Below are 18,294 nucleotides of genomic sequence, written 5' to 3'. Positions count from 1 at the left end.
AACCTTTATTAAATCTTTGCATTTATTACCCACTTGATCCTCATTGCTTAGGGTGGTCTCTATTCCACACCCGATGAGACCAAGATTTGGAGATGTTCTATCACTAGTTCAGAGGGAAGACTTGCACTTCCACTTACTGGCAAATGCCTAATTCTAGAAAGTACAGGACAACAATAAAATATGAAGTTGACAGGTATATCTTATTTTCAAATAAATGACAGGTTTTTAAAAGAACTTTTTATTTTCTGTGTGTACATGTACAATGGTGTGTGTGTGTGTGTGTGTGTGTGTGTGTGCGCGCGCGCGCGCGTGCATATATTAGGAGTCAGTTCTCTCTTTCCATCATGTGGGTAGACAGGTATATCAGACTGGGTGGGAAGTCCCTTCTCCCACTGGGCCACCTTGTCTGCCTGAGTGTTTCTTTTAAAAATGACTAATTACCCATAAGTATCAACCTTAACAGTCAATAGCCATGACTCATGATTCTCATCCCAAGGCAGACTTGCCTTTCTGACTTCTGGGCAAGCAGTGATGATGAAACTAAAGAGTGCAAGAAGACTTCAGTGTAGGTTCTTTGCCCTTCCAGATTTTATCTGTAGTCAGGATTCAGCAGAATAACATAAGGAACTGTCAATGATTTATTAAAATTTTATTTCATGTAATAAATTATACAATTTGTTTTTTATTTTAAACAGTCTATACGAAAATATTTCTGGAATTGTTTCTCCCTTTTGGTAATATGCAGGTCAGGAGGCTGACAGCCACATTACAAGTCTCCTAGTGTAAGCCCACCCCCAGTTACACGGTCAAACTTAGCCTTCCTTCACCTCTTCCCAAAGGCTCCTGTGGGTAGTATTTGATTTAAAAGAAAAAAAGGAAGATGGTATAAACCCAACCTGACTTTGTCCAAGGCCTTAGCTTGAACTGAAGAATATTAGCTGGTTAGTTACAAAATAATATTCCTTAGCTGTAAAATCACCATCTTATGTCACAAAGACCACGAGGCCAATATGAAAGTCAGATGCAAGGCATGAAGGAGGCATCAGTCAGACCTGCAGACGAAGGCTGGCCAAAGAGCAGAACCAGCATGAACACACGGAAGCACCTAGCGTCTGTCCCATGATTCCCCGATGCACACATGCCTGCGCATGCGCACACACATGCACTTCTGCTACTAGCATGGCCAATTGGTTACCAAATTATTCAGAGATTATGAAATATCTGAAATTAACCAGCTTCTGTGCATATAAAACTAGGTTTATTCCAACTCAATATATAAAGTCAATCTTATCAATGCAAAACAAAACCATTTTCCAGCTTGGCAGAAACTAGATTGGAAGGCAAAGGAAATCCAATTTTTATCTGCACCAAATGTGGATGTATTTCAAATTTTTCTCTGAGGACAATCTGAGTGAGATTCATCATTGTTTTTCATTGTTGTTCTTTCAACTGTTGATTGCCTACTTCAGTGAAAAGACTCAAAACTGAACTTGTCAGGAGGAGGTCACTTACTCAATATTATCATCTGTTTAAAACATGAGAATATTTGTCTAAGTTCTACTATGGAAGTCATAGCATGGACATATTCTATATCTAGGGCCTCAGTGACAGTTCTTACTGTCCTGTGGTTAAAGAAATAGAATCAGTGAATAATCATGTGCTGGGTCAAAACATTAGAAAAAATATTTATTTAAATGATACTTAAATTTACCATTTGTATATCAAAGGTCTATTGGTAGAACAGAACTGTATTATATAACTCATCTTGTATAACTGAATTCAATTATCACCACAAGCCAGTAGGAAGATTCATGGTTAACACTGTCTTACAAGGCTCTGTCATATCTCCCTAACAGTGAGAACACATCAGCAGGGATCTAGGGGAAACTGAGACTCAACTGAAAACACCTCTCCCTGCAATGTAAGATGCATTAGTGACCAAACAACCTGTGATTCAGTTTTCTTCTCTAGGCAGACTACTCCAGCCCAGCCCAGTGACTGCAAAAAAGTCTACTTTATGGCCTTATTTATTGTAAGAGGAGTTGGGCCACAAAGAGAGTAGCAGTGTCTTAGGCATGCCTGTACTGTGTCCTCCACAGCCATAGCCTGAGGGCAACACAGGCAAATCAGGAAGCATCCCAGGTAATGTCAGTGCTTTACGCAGAGTCAGGAACATTAGGTTAAGTTATACAGGTCTGGGGGAGACAAAACCTGACCTTAGGGTCAAGCATGGAGCCAGGAGGAACAGAGCTGGAATTTAAAAGTGCGTAAAAAGGAAAGGGTTAATAACCAAAACTGCAGCAGATTTTATGCACCAGCAATAAAATGTTCTACCATATCTATCATTCACATGTGGGTTCATGTAATTTATCTTCAATTAAAATTATTCTCTATTCAGCAGCTGAAGCCCAAGAACTGCTGATACTCGGCAGATGAGGAAGCATCTCCAGTCTCTGGACTCTGGCCGTTCTTAAGCAAAATGATGATCACACAATATAGATCACTTATTCTAGAAAATCATTTTGGCCTGATGCATAGGAGGCTGCACTGCCAGCACTTCCACTGGCGGCATCATCTGACGCTCCTAGGCTCCAGAGACTGGGCCTCTGTGGTTTCATCTCACTACGGTGCAGCCCCGAATCCACAGGGAAACCAGAACAGAACTTTACACCCCAGGATTTACTCCCATGTAACGAGTTACTATAGCTACCTAAGAGCCACGTTAGTGTCTGGTCCCGAAAGGGAGAATACACTTAGATATCTGCGAGTGAGTTCTTCATCCGGCCTTGACATGCAGGTGCATCAGCGGCTCACACAACCCAGCTTACACACTCAAAACAGCTTCTCAATGGTACACCTCTAATGTACACAAGGAAGACTTCCTTGTCATATACAGCTCAGTGGCACACCAGTACAAGCGTAGAATCAGAGGTTAACACATTTGACCCCTTGTGCTGGGAAAACATGTCCAAGGAGTGTTTCACTTCAGAGAACTGGCTTTTCTTTGGAAAAACAGGCCAATTTTACTAAAGAAATCCTCTTGTAACATTTAATACAGCATGAACAAATTTACAAAGGCATTTCCCCAAATTATTTCTCCATGGACCCTTTCCCCATGAATATATTTTGGGTAGAGTGACACTCCACAGAGCAGGTCTAAGAAACACGGTTGTTTCCACGACCCTTCACTAAGCCCCCAGTCTAGTTTTCTTTTTTATTTGGTTAGTTTTTTTTGTTTGTTTGTTTGTTTTGTTCTGTATAACTAACAAAAATCACAGTTAGAGGCACTGGGCCTAGAATTTCAGTCATTCACATATATATGCAGTCACAAAGACTGTTTAAAGCCTAGACTGTGGAATAACGTTTTCAGTTGCCCAAATGGAAAAACAAACAGGTACTATATGAAACAATTTGTAACAACTTCTTTGAAACTAGTGACTCTTATTGTCACTAACATTCTCTATGAAGTAGCCTTAGTAACAGTCACAGAGTAACAGTCACAGAGCTGTTAATTTTTACAGTCACATATCACTGAGATATCATCTAAAACTATATACTCAGCTGATTTACTGGGTATCAGGGCAGCATAGCACATACTTGGACAAGCAGGACACCCATCACCTCGCTAGGCACTACTCTCATGGGGCCTCTGACTTCTATGCAGCCCACACACTGCAATGCCATCAGGCAGCACATGTGGAAACTCCCCTTTAACTGAAGAGTACACGTCCTTAAAACCCATCACCGCTGACATTCTGGACTGGAGACTTCTTTTGCGGAAGCATGTGCTGGGCAGTAGTGAGGTGCTGAGCAGAACTGCTGGGGTCTCCCATTCACTGCCACTAGCACCCACTGTGAGGCTTTCTATGTTGCTCATATATAATGAAGCCAGTCCAGCTAAGAACAACTGCTCTTAAGCTTATGACTTGGCTCTGTTTCCCTCTGAATGTCCCTTCAATGGGTACAGAGACAGCTAAATAAACATCTAGTATTTAGCAGCATTAGAAACAGCTCTTTCTCAATTCTATGTGATTGGAAACAAAAAAATTTTTTTAAATGCTGAAAAATGGCTAAGAAGTTCTCTGTAGTTGAATGAGAATTACACGTAGCTTTAAAATTTATATTATTAAGAATCGTCTGAATTGTGTTCACTGCAACTATATATAACTTAACATGTTTTATAACATGTTAAGAATCATAGACTGAGGCTATCTAAGGATAAAAAATCAGTCACCAATGGCTACCCTCAGACCAGTCTCTTCCTAGACAGAATATTCTCTATAAAAATCTTGATTCAAAAACTTTACACATATTGTTTCGACTGCTTGTATGAACTGTGAAGAGCCAGCCCTGTGTCATAAAGCAGGGCCCTGGCCCACGTCCCCAAGCACATCATCTAGTCTCAAAGCCATTTCCTCAACGTCCGCAGCTTCAGCTTTGTCATCAGACACAGCACTTGCTCTATTCTGTTCTTTTCTTACTGTGTTTAAGCACTTGTCAAGTCTCTTTATGAACAGGTCCACGTCCTGCATCTTCATGCCGATGGCTGCGGCCGCATTGAGGTAAGGACAGGGGTAATCATCCGTGTGGGACATGAAGCCTCGGAAAGTATGGCCACTCACAGTTTGCACATTCCTAACAGGCACAGCCCTGAAAGGGAAAAGATTTATCAACCTAATGCGCCTGGTGATGTTCATTGATACCACCCACCCAGAAACAAGGCAAGTGCCTCACTAAGCTATACAGCCACCAGTTAAGAAGCCGAGAAACCGGAATAAACTGTGGCCAGTGCAAACAAACAGTCAGCTTAAATGAAACTGTAAAATGTAACTGCAAAGTCCTGCCCAGTGACGCCGTTGACTCAGCTCTACAGTGGAGAGCAAGAGGCTCTTCCCCATAGCTTCTTCAAAGAAGAAAGAAGAAATTTACATCCTCGCAAACCTAGAATCTGACTTCAGCTGTAGAAGCCAAAAGGCTTCGGTTCATTGTCGCCTACCAACAACAAATGAACATTTCAATCATGCAACCAGCATGGCAATGAAAGGGCTCCCAGCAGGACCAGGTAACTGCTTCTGAGGAAGGGGCCCAAGACAGCAACAGCCACCAATGGCATGCTTTACTTAAGGCTGACTTCCACAGTTTCCTTAGATACAAGCAGATTTCTAATCTTTCACTTTTCAAGAAACCAATTAAAGGCTGGGTGTGGAGGCACACACCTTTAGTCATAGCACTAAGAAGGGAAAGCTTTGTGAGTTGAGGTCAACCTGGTCTACAAAACAAGTTCCAGGACAGCCAGGGATACTACTAAACCCTGTCTGGGGGAATGGGGGGAGGGAGGGGAAGGTAGGTTTGACAACAAACAAACAAACAAACAAATAAACCAAAAGCATCAAAACTATGTGGCATACAGACAGTTTCTCAAATTAAAAGCTCAACTGACCTAAGTTTTAGTTTTTTTCTTTGTCATTAGCCAGGTGTGGCAATAGAACACTGATGAAGACAATGTAATTCAGAATAAAATGCTTTCACAGAGATGTATACGATGAAAAGTATTTAGAGTAAGATATCACATTTTTCTCTAAAATACCTGATTGTAGCGCCAGGCAAACGTGAGTGGAAAGTATGCTTCTCAGTAACAGTTGCCAAGACCGGCATGACCCTAGTTCAGTGTGCTGCTTGTCTGCTTGCTTGTGTGGTCAGCGCAACCTGAAGACCCTGGAAGATGGAACGTCCACCTAGACTGGTCTCTGGGCTTATCTTATGGTGATGTTAACTGATACAGGAGGGCCTAGCCCACGGTGGGCTGTACTACTGTCTCTAAGCAGTGGTCCTGGACAGTTTTAAAAAGCTAGCTGAACACACGTGAATGAGCCAGCCAATTTCCCTCAATGGTTTCCACTGCAGTTCCTGCTTGAGTTGCTACCATGACTTCCCTTGAGGATGGACTATGATCTGGAGTTAAGTTAAAGAAATGCTCTTCCCTTCCCAACTTGCTTTGTATCAGAGGATTTTAATTACAGCAATATAAATCTAAGTAGAACAATTAGAAAACAGTATTTTATTAGCAACCTTTCCACTTCAAATTGGTAGGAAAGATGCCATATTTCTACTGTCATAATATGAAGTACTTAAGATCATCTAAGAAAGAATTAGACAAAAATCTACATAGAACCTGGGCCTATGTGGGAAGCTGAGACAGGAGACTTGCAAGTTCGAGGCCTAAGTGGGTCATATAGTAAGTTCAAGTCCAGTTTGGATACTTTAGACCCTGTCTGAAAACCAAGAGTTGGGCATGTATCTGTGGTCATGTGCTTACCACCTTGCCTTGGGCCCTAGGTTCAGTCTCAGAACCCTTGCAGCAGCAGCAGCAATCTTTCTAGAGAGGCTCCTGTCTTCCTATACTTTGCCCACAGTGCAGAGGTAGGGCATTAACAGCCTCATAGAGTTGTTACCTTATTGTTCTTCAACCACAGTGAATTCTCACCACAGGTCAGTATACAGTGAAGGTCTACTGATGAGAATTCTTGATTAAACTTTTTTTTTTAAAGAAAAGCCAACACAAGCACTTTTATTATAATAAAACTTGAAACTCATTATGTGGGGTGAGGTGGCGTAAAGGAGTCACACAAAAAGAATAATTTATCTCAACTAAACCGGGGCTGGTGAAGGAAAAGGCAAAAAGCTGGAATCAGCAGGAAGCCAAGCACTAACACCCAGGACATACTGAGGCCAACCCGATGGCCTTGTCTTCGAACAGCTGCACAGCCGGGCTTTCGCCTTCCATTGGGACCAGTGAGCTCTTAAAAGTGTAGGGGGTGGAGCTTGGAAGTTACAGGCTTACACAACTCCTGTCAGCCCATGAGAAAACCACAGGATGGAAACAGACAGGGCTCAAAAGTTCCTCCTGGAGGAGGAACAGACACATGGTGTCCTACAGGTGACATTGAAAGCGGAGAGACTCACCTCTTAAATTGACTTACCTGGCTCCAGACACTTGTCTGGTAAAAAGCATTGAGCCAAGCTGAGTGACAGCTTTGTCACCGTGTCCATCTAGGGTCTTAAGTGTCATGGCTAGGAGAGAAAAGACATTCAGCAAGATTCTGGATTACAAAACCACTCAAAACAAATAACAATAAGGAAACTACGTTCATGCACTGTCCCACGGCACAACAGCACTTTACTGTACTTGGTAAATTATAGCAAATATTGTTTCCATATCGGATAAATTTAATTCTGAGAAAACTTGTTTACAAACACAGACAAAATTCCTGTATCTCCCTTTTAGAAAGTTAATTTTCCAGCTAAATACAAGGAACAATGAAGTGACCAATGGAGCTTGCTAACTGAAGTCAACTAAGTTGGAAGAACTTAAGCAACCAGAATGAGGAGTCTTCTGTCTCAGTCCACATAAGACCAAGATCAGCTTCCGCACACACAGACGTAAAAGTGTTACTCTGACACTGCGTACTAAGCTGCACCCTGGCACCCACCACTGCCACAGCCATTGTTTACTGAAGACTCACTTGTCATGCTGTACTGGTGGCAAATACCTCCACCAACCTTAAGCAGGTTTTTTTTGCATGATTTTTTTTTTTTTTTGCATGATGGATTATGATCTCCATCAGAGGGAGAGAAAAGGGACTGGCAACGAAAACATGGTAAGACTGATGCTCCAGCTGCCCAGCACGGCCTGCTATGTGAGCAAAGGATTAGGGGCTATGTTTTAGGTATTGGGGTCCACTTCTCCATAGATGCCCATTCCAAAAAGGCTTTAGTAATAAATGATTAATTTCCTCAACCGAATGAGAAATATAAAACATATTCTACTTTATATATTCATAAACTAATTATGAAGCTTTTAAGTTACTTGACTATGTAAAAGTCAAGTATTCACTTGCTTTGTTTCTTTGAGGCAGGGTTTCTCTGTGTATCCCTGGCTGTCTTGTAGGTCATGCTGGTCTGTTCAAGGCTGCCTCTGGAACAAAAGCCATGTGCTAACACAGCCTGGCTCAATTATTCACCTTCTAAAACTGCTTTCTATTTATGTATTTGTTTGCAGACATGCGCATGTGTGTTTAGGGGCCTCGGAAGCCAGAAGAGGACGTTAGACTCCCTAGAGCTGGAGCTAGGGGCAGTTGTGTGCTGGCCTTGCTGAAGCGAGGGACTGAACTTACGCCCTCCGGAAGAGGAGCAAGCGTTCTTAACTACCAGGGATCTCTTTAGCCCACTATATTCATTTCAATAGTTCCGAACTGCATGACAGAAATACTAGTCCTTATATTAGCAGATCAGTTCACAATACAGTTCTTCCTAGCATGCAGAAGCTGAGAAAACCAAGCAAAGGGCACTAAAAATGCTCTACTGTTGATTTGTTAACTGAGCAAACTGTCATGGTAAAAAGCATGCCCTAAATTTATATAGATATATTCATATATATACATATATATATTCATTATATTTACTACCAATCTGATTCCCTCAGTTGATAGGTTTTTACCTTAGAGAAACATAAAAGTGTTTTAAAGGCTAAGTAAACCAAATTACCAATTAATACTGGGATGGATTTAAAATTATCAGCATACTATTTTTATAAATGATAATGTCCTTCTAAGAATATCTCAAACATTTTTTTATTAAAAGAAGAAAATTACCTAAGGATATGGGGTTGTGAGGTGTCTGGAGTAGTCTTTCATTGTGGGCCTCGGCCAACTTCTTTAGTTGGGTAGATAAATAGACAAACATTTCCTGAAATAACAAAATATCACATTTAAAAGTGATATCCAACTCAAACCATAATAAAAATCTGGCTGGTATGAAGTGCATGCTACCTATCATCTCATCCACGACTCTCTTTTACCACAGCACAGTGAGATTCAGAGCCACTGCAAGCAGCAGAACCATAGGACTTGGGGAAAGGCAGCCCCAGCCTACTTCTGGTCTTGGGCTATAATATAGCTCATCTCTGTGGAACTTTTAGAGCTAACACTTCAGAATTATTCTGGTTGGAAGGGTAGCATATTGAAAGTTGCCCAGGCTACAGATCCTCCAGTCTCAGCTTCCCAAGTAGCTGGGATTATACATATGTACTGACACACCAGGCCAAGAGCAAGCTCTCCACCTAAATACCCATCCATTTCTGGACACAATACCAGCACAACAGATGACTTCTCTTCCAACTCTTCAGCACTCTGCACTATCCTACACAGGGGCCAGAGTGGCTCTTCCACACCATAATCAGTTCCTGTCCTTCTCAGCAGACTTCCTTTTGTAACTACTGAACAACCTCTTCAAAGCTAAGATGTATATTCATTTAGCATTCAAGTTACACAGTAAGTGGTAGTTTAAAAATTGCACTGTCATGTATGTGTGTGTGCATGTGTACACTCCCAAGTCAAACCAGGGCCTTGTGTGTGCCAGGGGAGGGTTCTGTCTCTCAGCTATATCCCCAGCCCCAAGTCTATTCTGCCTAAGGTGCAACAGCTAAAATTAATAATTCTTTTAATTCAAAGACTACAATATCCAAAACTAAAACTTGTACTACTTTGCCAATAGTGTAAAAATGTAATAAATGTCTCTAAGTCTGAAATGTCATACGTATAGATATGGCAGTATAACTGAGACAGCAGCTATTAAACTGTATTTTCTTCTGTGTCTATTTTTGAAATAATGTAGAATTTGTAATCGACCAAGTCCACACCAGAAAAGCAAGACTTTGATTTAAAATCATATCTCATGATGATGATACAGAGCTTTAAGAAGGAGATAAATAACTCCCTTAAAGAAATGCAGGAGAACACAGGTAAACAGGTAGAAGCCCTTAAAGAGGAAACACAAAAATCCCTTAAAGAATTATAGGAAAATATAACCAAATAGGTGAAGGAACTAAACAAAACCATCAGGATCTAAAAATAGAACTAGAAACAATAAAGAAATCTCAAAGGGAGACAACCCTGGAGATAGAAAACCTAGAAAAGAGATCAGGAGTCATAGATACAAGCATCGCCAACAGAATACAAGAGATAGAAGAGAATCTCAGGTGCAGAAGATATCACAGAAAACATTGGCACAACAGTCAAAGAAAATGCAAAATGCAAAAAGCTCCTAACCCAAAACATCCAGGAAATCTAGGACACAATGAGAAGACCAAACCTAAGGATAATAGGTATAGAAGAGAGTGAAAAGTCCCAACTTAAAGGGCCAGTAAATATCAACAAAATTATAGAAGAAAACTTCCATAATCTAAAGAAAGAGATGCCCATAAACATACATGAAGCCTACAGAACTCCAAATAGATTGTACTAGAAAAGAAATTCCTTCTATCACACAACAGTCAAAACACCAAATGCACAAAACAAAGAAAGAATATTAAAAGCAGTAAGGGAAAAAGATCAAGTAACAGATAAAGGCAGACCTATCAGAATTACACACCAGAGACCATGAAAGCTAGAAGATCCTGGGCAGATGTTATACAGACCCTAAGAGAACACAAATGCCAGCCCAGACTACTGTATCCAGAAAAACTCTCAATTACCATAGATGGAGAAACCAAGATAGTCCATGACAAAACCAAATTTACACAATATCTTTCCACAAATCCAGTCCTACAAAGGATAATGAATGGAAAACACCAACAAAGGGAGGGAAACTACACCCTAGCAAAAAAGTAAACTTCTTTCAACAAACACAAAAGAAGATAGCCACACAAACACAAAAATAACATCAAAAATAACAGGAAGCAACAATCACTACTCCTTAATATCTCTTAACATCAAGGGACCTAATTCCCTAATAAAAAGACATAGACTAACAGACTGGATATATAAATAGGACCCAGCATTTTGCTGCATATATCCAATATATACAAAGAACTCAAGAAGTTAGATTCCAGAGAACCAAATAATCCTATTAAAAAATGAGGAACAAAGATAAACAGAATTCTCAACTGAGGAAACTCAATGGCCAAGAAGCACCTAAAGAAATGTTCAGCATCCTTATTCATCGGGGAAATGCAAATCAAAACGACCCTGAGATTCCACCTCACACCAGTCAGAATGACTAAGATCAAAAGCTCAGGTGAGAGCAGATGCTGGCGAGGATGTGGAGACAGAGGAACACCCCTCCATTGCTAGTGGGACTGCAAACTGGTACAACTACTCTGGAAATCAGTCTGCCAGTTCCTCGGAAAATTACACATAGTACTACCTGAGGACCCAGCTATATCACTCGTGGGCATAACACCCAGAAGATGCTCCAACATGTAATAAGGACACATGCTCCACTATGTTCATAGCAGCCCTATTTATAATAGCCAGAAGCTGGAAACAACCCAGATGTCCCTTAGCAGAGCAATGGATACAGAAAATGTGGTACATTTACACAATGAAATACTACCCAGCTATTATAAACAATGACTTCATGAAATTCGCAAGCAAATGGATGGAACTTGAAAATATCATCCTGAGTGAGGTAACTCGGTCACAAAAGAACACACCCCGAATGCACTCACTGATAAGTGGATATTAGCCATCCCATATACAGTCACCAAACCCAGATACTATTGTGGATGTCAGGAAGTGCTTGCTGACAGGCGCCTGATATGGTTGTCTCCTGAGAAGTTCTGCCAGAACCTGACAAATAGAGGGGGATGCTTGCAGCCAACCATTGGACTGAGCATGGGGTCTCTGATGGAGAAGTTAGAGAAAGGACTAAAGGAGCTGAGGGGGTTTGCAGCCCCATGGAAGGAGGAACAGTGTCAACTGGCCAGACTCCTGGCGCTCCCAGGGACTGGATCACCAACCAAAGAGTACACATGGAGGGACCCATGGCTCTGGCCACATATGTAGCAGAGGATGGCCTTGTTGGACATCAGTGGGAGGAGAGGCCCTTGGGCCTGAGGGTGTTCGATGACTCAGTGTAGAGGAATGCCAGGGTGGGAAGAAGGGAGTAGGTGGGTGGATGGGGGAGCACCCTCGTAGAGGCAGGGAGAGCGGGATGGGATGGGAGGGTCCAAAGGGGAGACCTGGAAAGGGAAAGACATCTGAAATGCAAATAAAGAAAATATCCAATTACAAAAAAGGAGAAAATTATTTTTAATATTTAAAAAAATGTTACATATGGGTGTTTTGCCTTCGTGTGTGTGTGTGTGTGTGTGTGTGTGTCCGCATACACCACAATGTGAGTGCTGGGAACCAAACCCCTGTCCCCTGGAAGAGCATCCTTCCAAGCCTATTTTCAAGTCTTTCATTGTTCAGGTTTGCTTTCAGCAGTGCCTGTGTTCTCAGAGCTGTGCAGAGCAGTGACTCCTCTAGCAGCTAACATCTTCCATGAACTATTTTTCCCAGCACACTTATTAACATTCAATACTTACCTATATCTCAAAATGCATCCCTATGTGACAGCCACAACTGTCATACACAACCAAAAAAATTCCACCCGGTGTTCAAGAATTAGTATTCTACTTAAGTTTCTACTTACATCTTTTACATCTTTTATCCTGTATAATTCATAACTTCATTAAACCATAAACACAATTTGAATAAATTTTTGAGAAATACTTGACAACTATGGTCATTTTCAGAATTGGGATGGAAAAATTATGTGAAAAGCTATCTTTTCTTGTACATGTTATATAAAGATTTTCTTAGATCATCTCCAAACCACTATTCTAATACTCCTTCAAAATTAGAACATGTAAGAATCATATAGAAGAAAAATATCAAGAATTTTATGGCAATTAGAACAACTCAGAATCTCTTACTACTGTATCAGTACCTAAAAGTAGAATTCATGAATTTCATGTGTGTATTTTCGTCTCTTACAAAGTACACAGGTTGCTAATTTTAAATGCTCTGCACTTTTTATTTTTTTAAAAAAAAACCCTTATTTCCACATAGATATGAGATACTAATGTTTCATTATTTGTACTCTGTACTAAAATCCTAACTTTCATCAGTAGTCTAACACTTCCAAACTCTTGTTAGGAGAAATAAACCTGGTAGTCAAGAAATGTCTTTTATGGATCCCTATGTTGCCCTAGCAACAAGGTTTGTTCACTGTTCACTTCTTATAAAGTGTATATTAAAGAAACAAAGTTCTTTAGTTTATGTACTTCAGTGTTGAAAGCCAATTTAAAATAATCTTCTATCTAGTGTGGCTGCCACACCTGCAGAGTGGACCCTAATGAGTACTTATTTGTACCGGACCCTAATTTGTACCGGAGCTAGAGTTTTTTTCCTGAAAAAGAGGAATGTTTCCTCAGTAACATCCCTAGAGATTGCCTACAAATGTGACCATACATATATGGTTATTGGAAAACTGAATTTGCACGTGTTCAACCCTAATCCATTAATAAATTACTATAAACCAGTTCTATCAATCACTGGCTAATGACAGCAAAATTGAGAGGTTCGGATTTGTTGAGACTTGGTCTCACATGTAGCCTAGATGGTCCTGCCCTTCTGAAGGCTGGGGTTACAGGTACCTAGCTCCATTCCTAGCCAGAATTCAGTTTTAACAGTAACTAACATTAGTATGGAAATCTTTATAAAGTAAATCTAATGTATCATTAGTATTAAAGTAACACAATTTTTAAAAATTATTTTCAAATGATGTGAAAATAATGTGAAAATATTTTCACACCCAACAGCAAATATTTTCGGTATCTTTACTGAGTGTAGAGGTTGTAATAGGTAAACAAATAGCTCAAAGTGCAATATTGAACTGTACAATAGTCCACGTATTAGGGTACTAAATGTCCTATTAATATCACCACACTTTAAAAATACCTTTCAGGATACTGTATGGCTATCGTACACCAACACTGAGCTAAGCAGTTTCTACCTGATGCATGAAGGTGCTACAGAACGGGCACTATTTTCTGCTACGGTTAAATCTATAACTGACATTTATTATAAAATACTTCTGTAACAGAAGAAATTTATAAGCAGCCCAAGCAAATGTGTATAGAAAGATCTTACTTCAAGAAATGAAATAATATTGATTTTCTATGCCCTTTGTGCTGTATTTAACTTCATTTTGGAAGACTTTCACTACAGATAAACTGAACTGTATACCTGAATGCTAATGTCAGCTATATTTCTAGAACAAAACCACAAAACCTTACCCCATAGTTCATGCTGTTAATGAAAAAGGAGCTGAATTAGGCATTATATTTGGTATGTCCTTTGGATTGCAGAATGATCTGCACTCACGAAACCCAGCAGCCATACTATCCCTCACCACAGTCCAGATGTGCGTCGTTCACTGAACTTAGAAAAGAAGGTCTCGGGCTGCGTGAAACATGCTGCTCCATGACAGGGGGTGGTCAGAAATGGTGATCCACATCTGTCTCAAAAAGTGTGTAAGGAACTGAAGCATGGACAGATGGGCAATGGCACGAATACATACCCACGCACAAAACTACAGAAAATGGCACTAAATATTGTGGTCCCCACTGTGGCTGGCACCAAGGATCTACACACACTCAGTAAGGCTTGCCTAAGTAGAAAAACACTGCCTTCAAGGTGCTGAGGCCCCACATCCAGGCCCCAAATGGGACATCTGCAAGAGTCAAGAATCCCACTTTTGGGCAGGACTGAAGCACTGCTTCTGGAACTACTATAGCTCTGCTATAGGACACCAAGTCCCGAATCTGGTGTTCTCCTAGAACACGGTTTGTCCTCTAAGCTTCAGCTCATAACAGCCACGCCACTACATTCCTCTTCTGTGCTTGTCTAATCCAGCAGACACTGGCAACAATAAATGATCATCCGCCACCCTGCTCAGCAAAGCATTCTTCTCTAAGGAGAACAGAATAATGGGCTTCTCTGGAAGCAAAGCAGAAGTGAGGACAAACTTCTAAGGCTGATCTTTCTTTTTGCATAAAGAAACTCAGAGAAACAGCTCTTGTATTTTAACCTCTTTTTTTAAAGGCGTCTTCCGCTTGAGTCCTGGTCATTCCTGCCCACTAGGAAGCAGATGCACTGATCAGGAAGGGGCTAAGGGCAAAGAGGCTCAATTCACACACAAAGTTCCACTCTCTGATCCTTGCACCCTTCAAAAAGGAAAGCTTGAGGAAGGGAATGGCTTCAAGCTGAGTTCTTGTCTGCTTCTACTGTGACAAAGGTAAAGCCTTTTCTGAAGAGATATAGCTGGGAGAAACAACCTCTAAAAATACCATTGTGGGGAATAAGGGCACAGAATAAAAAGAAATCCTAAGTTTTCCTTTAACTCTCCTTTTTTTAGTACACATAACAGCTATAACAAAAAAAGCTCTTTCAGTGATGGTTTATAAATAGCTCCGGCTGGAGCAAAATAGCTTTGCCTCAGCTTCTCCACAGCTGAACCAATAAACTACCATGATGAAATGTTCACGGCAGAGAGAAGGCCATTTAGACAAAGCCTACTACATCTCTGCATCAAATCCAATAAGAAAACAATGCTTATGCTACAGATACGCAACTGTGGTTATGAGGAGATCCCCAGTCCCCTCAGGAAGGCCTACTGGGTGAGAACATTAAAGAACAACTTTACTTTCATGCAATGTCAGAGTTCTCAGAACAGCATTTTACTATTCTGAAAATTACTCCATTACACAGCTTTTGTTCTATGTAAATTCTGCACAAGGAATTTTAAATAAATCAATGAGTGCCTATGGGAGCCTCTGGAGTTTGAAATACCTCCACTAGATAGCACGGGAGGATCATAGGATCAATCATCATCTTTATGGCTCAAATGCCTGGCATGACGGTGTCCGTCACTCCACTCCCTCAGTGTTGTGTGAATAACTGCAAGGAAGAGAAGAAAGTGCTAAGAGAGAATACAGAGGGGCCTGGGGCACCCCGACTCGGTCTGCTGGGACTTGCAAATGGCCAGCCAGTCCCTGGGCTAGTACATCTTCCCAGATCACAATTTCATATGTAAAATGGAGCCGACTCCTACCACGTGATGAAGACAACACTGAAGAACGGATAGAAGGAACCTAGCAGGGCACCAGTGACATGGCTTAGTAGGCCGCACAGGCCTGACCACCTGCCCAATCCTGGAACTCACAGTGGAAGGCGAGAACCAACTCCTGAGTTGTCATCTAGCACCCACAGGCATGAACCTATCACCTGAGGACCTGCTTGTCTATAACACTGATGCTTTCATGGCATCTATAAAACTACAGGTTTATTCTACGTGCAAAAGCTTGTTGTCTGGTTTAGCCAAGTACAATGTATACATGTAAAACTTCAAGTACATGCTTTCCAAATGTTCATAGTCTCTGAACTTTGAAAAACATACAGAGCCACAAAACCACTTCCACTAAGGACATAATTGTAAGGCATCTCGCGGCCCCCAAAGGTGCCTCCCTGATCCTAGCCTCCAGCACTCATGTGTTTCCTGTCCCTGTCTCTTCTAGCTTTCCCAGGTGGCATAGAGATGAGCCCACATGAGAGGCTTATGAGTCAGCTGCATGTCAGTTATTATAATGCACTGGAGTTGTCATTTGTTGTATACCTGGAGTCCGATCCTTTCCATTGCTAAGGAAAGATGTACCAGTGTGTTCCTCTATTCATCAGATGATGAATACTTCCATGTTTAGGCAATTATAAACTGAGTCATTATAAGCATCCAACTATAGGTTTTCATACAAACTCAAGCTTTCATTCTCTTGAATAAGCAGCCAGAAGCAGAAGAGCTGCTTTGGGTGCTTCGGGTGATTGTAGGGCACGGCCACAGTGGGTTCCAAAGCTGCATTAACATATCTAGCATTCCTATCAACAGTGTCAGCTTGTTTCAGCTCTGTGACAGGATTCAGTTGTGTGTGTGTGTGTGTGTGTGTGTGTATAAGTTTTCTGTGATTTTAATTTGCACATTTCTAATAAATGACCATGCAAATCTTAATATCCTCACAATTTCGACAATAAATAACTACTTGCCCATGGATTAAATTATTAGGAAAAGGAAGATTGGAGTAAAATGCCACAAAAACTCTAATCATCAATTCTGTGTGAGGAATACCACTGTCCAAGGGTCTGTGAGGTGACAGCCATGTGCATGTGCTTTACCGCGTGTGCCGAGCATATGAAGGCCCCCTCTTCTAGCTGTGGCCAGAGGCTGCTTACGTACAAGCGCCACGCCAGTGCTCCTGCGCTCCTGTGCAGATGGACCATCGCTTCACTCTGCCCTAACCAGCAACAATTATGGAACTGCCTCAAAGGAAGAGTTTCTGTTTTAGTTTGTTTTAAAAAAGATTGGTTCTCACTATGTTGTTCACAAGTCCTGGGCTCAAGTGATCCTCCTGCCTTAGCCTCCTGAGCAGCTGGGACTACTTCAGGCCAACACCACCAAGTTTATCACTTTCTTCCCCCACAGCCAACATAAGCAATGAGTCCAGGGTTTCAGCCACAATGAAGGAGGGATTTATTCTTTTACTGTAAGAAGGTGGCCAACCCCTACTGGTTCTTCCCTCCGGGACTAATCTTCAGGCTTCCAACCCAGCTCTGCTGTGGTGTTTTGAACAGGGTCTTGCTGTGTTGCCATGGCTGGCCTGGCAACTCATTCAAAAGAAAACTTTTCATTTGTTTTTCAAGAGCCTCTATGCCAGAAGTGATGGTAGATGCTTGTAGCCCCAGCACTTAGGAGGCAGAGGCAGGAGGAGTACCCCAAGTTTGAGGCCTGCCTGTCTACATAAGCAATCTCCAGGTCAGCCACGGCAACACAGCAAGACCTTGTTCAGAAACACCACAGCAGAGCTGGGGGTACTGCAAAGCAGATCAAAGGCCTCCCTCTTACGCCTGATGACCGGCACTCAGTCCCTGCTGCCGCAGGCTGTCCTCTGACGTCCACACACGCCATGGCACATGTGCACTCAAATACATGTAAAGAAAACTGTTTAATATGTTTCATGTTAAAACAAAAAAAAAGGGGAGCTCCTTTACCTTAAGTTGACAAATGAATAATTCCCAATACAGAGGTTTCTTAACAAATACTAACAGTAAAGTAATGCCTGTGAACTATGCCTCAGCATCTGGACAGACAGGATGACTATCGGCTACACTGGACAGGACAAACACCGTCGATGGCTCCCATGTGAGTGAACTGCAGGCTAGAAGATCAGCACTCAGCACACAGGCAGACCTCACCTTTCTCTCCTTCAACAGCTTCTTGTAGCCATTGCAGCCGAGTGACAGCAAGGTGATGAGGACATCTAAGGACGGCGAAGCTGAAGCTCTTCCTGGGAACAGACAAGACAGGGTAGGTGAAGGAAGGCTGACAGGGAGGCCCTAGACAATGCGGCATCACAGAAGG

At 41.5% G+C, this 18,294-nt stretch overlaps 1 protein-coding gene across 2 annotated transcripts in view; it reads right to left on the bottom strand.

Annotated features, from left to right (window-relative positions):
- Positions 1 to 632: 632 nt before the first annotated feature.
- Positions 633 to 18,294, bottom strand: part of Sepsecs (Sep (O-phosphoserine) tRNA:Sec (selenocysteine) tRNA synthase) — a 64,422-nt gene continuing 46,760 nt past the window's right edge. For both annotated transcript variants that reach the window (XM_052199346.1, XM_052199345.1), the window contains exons 8-11: positions 18,129 to 18,220; positions 8,652 to 8,745; positions 6,981 to 7,071; positions 633 to 4,650 (exon numbers count right to left, since the gene is read on the bottom strand). In XM_052199346.1, the coding sequence (XP_052055306.1) occupies positions 4,356 to 4,650; positions 6,981 to 7,071; positions 8,652 to 8,745; positions 18,129 to 18,220 (572 nt within the window). In that variant the 3' untranslated portion in view covers positions 633 to 4,355. The remainder of the gene's footprint in view (positions 4,651 to 6,980; positions 7,072 to 8,651; positions 8,746 to 18,128; positions 18,221 to 18,294) is intronic.

The sequence above is a fragment of the Apodemus sylvaticus genome, chromosome 11, assembly GCF_947179515.1.
Source record: "Apodemus sylvaticus chromosome 11, mApoSyl1.1, whole genome shotgun sequence".
NCBI lineage: Eukaryota > Metazoa > Chordata > Mammalia > Rodentia > Muridae > Apodemus > Apodemus sylvaticus.
Note: the sequence above shows the minus strand (reverse complement) of the source record. Positions and strands in the feature narration are given on the sequence as shown.